Genomic DNA, 2,924 nt, shown 5'->3' on the forward strand with positions numbered 1-2,924 from the left:
AAATTGGGGTGTCCCCAAATGTCCCCAAATTGGGCTGTCCCCAAGTGTCCCTGAACCCAGTTGTCCCCAAATGGGGGTGACCCCGTGTCCCCCAATGTCCCCAACATCCCCCATGTCCCCAATGTCCCCACTGTCCCCCAATGTCCCCCATGTCCCGAATGTCCATGGTGTCCCCAACGTCCCCTGATGTTCCCACTGTCCCCCTGTGCCCAGTGTCCTCCCATGTCCCCAGTGTCCCCAACATCGCCAACATCCCCAACATCCCTGATGGCCCCAATGTCCCCAACATCCCCAATGTCCCCAACGTCCCCAACATCCCCGATGTCCCCAATGTCCCCAATGTCCCCCATGTCCCTGATGTCCCCAACATCCCTGATATCCCCAATGTCCCCTGATGTCCCCAATGTCTCCAATGTCCCCGATGTCCCCAACGTCCCCAGTGTCCTCAACATCCCCAACGTCCCCAACATCCCTGATGTCCCCAACATCCCCCATGTCCCTGATGTCCCCAATGTCCCCAACATCCCTGATGTCCCCAATGTCCCCAACGTCCCCAATGTCCCCAACATCTCCCATGTCCCCAACGTCCCCGATGTCCCCCGATGACCCTGATGTCCCCCGTGTCCCCAACATCCCTGGTGTCCCCAACGTCCTCAGTGTCCCCAGTGTCCCCAACATCGCCAACATCCCTGATGTCCCCGATGTCTCCGACATCCCCAACATCCCTGGTGTCCCCAATGTCCCCCATATCCCCAATGTCCCTGATGTCCCCAACATCCCCGATGTCCCCAACGTCCCCAACATCCCCCGTGGCCCCGACGTCCCCAATGTCCCCGATGTCCCCGACATCCCCAACATCCCTGGTGTCCCCAATGTCCCCCATATCCCCAATGTCCCTGATGTCCCCAACATCCCCGATGTCCCCAACGTCCCCAACATCCCCCGTGGCCCCGACGTCCCCAATGTCCCCGATGTCCCCGTGTCCCCGCAGGCACTGGCTGGCTGAGGCCTACCCCCGCTTCGCTGTCCCCTACTTCGTCTACGACGTCTACGCTATGTTCCTGTGTCACTGTCACCGGGGCCGCGTGAAGGGACACGAGGTGGCACCCGCCCCCTCCCCCCGGGCCACTGCCGCCACCTTCCTGCGCAAGGACCTGCTCATGGTGCTCCACCACGCCGCCATGGTCCTCGTCTGCTTCCCCGTGGCCACCGTGAGTGGGGACACCTGGGGACACCTGGAGACACTTGGGGACACCTTCGGGGCACTTGGGGACAGCTTGGGGACAAGGGAAAGGGTTGGGGACACGGGGCTGGGGACATGTCACCTTCAGCTGGATGTGCTTCTGGAGGTCCACCAGCCCTTGGTGGCTTCCCCGTGGCCATGGTGGGTGAGGACACCTTGGGGACAGCTTGGGGATACCTTGGGGACACCTTGGGGACAGCTCGGGGACATTGGGTTGGGGACACGGGGATGGGGACACATCACGTGGGCTGGACGTGCTTCTGGAGGTCCACCAGCCCTTGGTGGCTTCCCCGTGGCCATGGTGGGTGAGGACACCTTGGGGACAGCTTGGGGATACCTTGGGGACACCTTGGGGAGTGCTTCGGGACAAGGGAAATGGTTGGGGACACGGGGCTGGGAACATGTCACCTTCAGCTGGACGTGCTTCTGGAGGTCCACCAGCCCTTGGTGGCTTCCCCGTGGCCACCGTGGTTGGGGACACCTTGGAGGGACCTTGGGGACACCTTGGGGACACTTGGGAACAGCTTGAGGACATTGGGATGGGTTGGGGACACAGGGTTGGGGACGTGTCACCTTGGGCTGGACATGCTTTTGGAGGTCCCCTGTTGTCCCGCATGTCCCCTCATGTCCCTTTGTGTCCCCCCATGTCCCCTCGTGTCCCCTCGTGTCCCCTGGTGTCCCCTCACATCCCCTGATGCCCCCTGATGTCCCCGGTGTCCCCGCAGCTCTGGCGACAGGGGAAGGGCGACTTCTTCTTGGGGTGTCTCCTGATGGCCGAGCTCAGCACCCCCTTTGTCTGCCTGGGCAAGGTCCTCATCCTGGTGAGTGACGTCCCCAACGTCCCCAACCCCTCGGGCCACCACCCCCTGGGGCCACCAGCAGAACTTTCGGGGTGGCCCATGGGTCCCCCACCCCCTGGTGACTCCATAATGATGTCGGGTGACCAGCGGTCCCCAACCCTTGTGGCCCCAGGAGAAGATTTGAGGTGCCTGGAGGTCCTTCAAACTCTGGGGAGATGCGAGGAACCCCCAAATCTCCAACTTTTGGGGTCCCCAGAAGAACTTTTGGGGTGTCCATGGGTCCCTCACCCCCTGGGGACTCCAGAATGACGTCAAGCACCCAGCAGCCCCCAGCCCCCTGGTCCCTGGGAGAAGATCTGAGGTTCTTGTAGGTCCTTCAACCCCTGGGGAGATCCGAGCGCCCCAGAGCCCCCAAATTTCTGGTGTCCACCTGTGACCATCTCCAGACCCCACCCCACGTCTGACCCCACCTCTGGCCCCCTAGTCCCTGGGAGAAGATCTGAGGTTCTTGTAGGTCCTTCAACCCCTGGGGAGATCCGAGCGCCCCAGAGCCCCCAAATTTCTGGTGTCCACCTGTGACCATCTCCAGACCCCACCCCACGTCAGACCTCACCTCTGTGTCCTTGGTTCCTAAGAGAAGATCTAAGGTTCTTGTAGGTCCTTCAACCCCTGGGGAGATCCGAGCGCCCCACAGCCCCCAAATTTCAGGTGTCCACCTGTGACCATCTCCAGACCCCACCCCACGTCCAACCTCACTTGTGACGTCACTTCCTCCCCGCAGTATGACCTTCAGCACACGGCTCTCCACAAGCTCAACGGGCTAGTTCTGCTGGTGACCTTCCTGGGCTGCCGAGTTCTGCTCTTCCCCTACCTCTACTGGA

At 61.9% G+C, this 2,924-nt stretch overlaps 1 protein-coding gene across 1 annotated transcript; it reads left to right on the forward strand.

The window, feature by feature from the left end:
- Nucleotides 1-971: 971 nt before the first annotated feature.
- Nucleotides 972-2,920, forward strand: FAM57B (family with sequence similarity 57, member B; the record flags this gene model as incomplete). The annotated part of the gene is made up of 3 exons (XM_010079451.1): nucleotides 972-1,211; nucleotides 1,969-2,064; nucleotides 2,825-2,920. Coding segments are annotated over exons 1-3 (432 nt in total), but the record flags the coding sequence as incomplete, so codon positions are not given.
- Nucleotides 2,921-2,924: the final 4 nt, after the last annotated feature.

This window comes from Pterocles gutturalis, unplaced genomic scaffold, assembly GCF_000699245.1.
Source record: "Pterocles gutturalis isolate BGI_N339 unplaced genomic scaffold, ASM69924v1 scaffold9986, whole genome shotgun sequence".
NCBI classification, from domain to species: Eukaryota; Metazoa; Chordata; class Aves; order Pterocliformes; family Pteroclidae; genus Pterocles; species Pterocles gutturalis.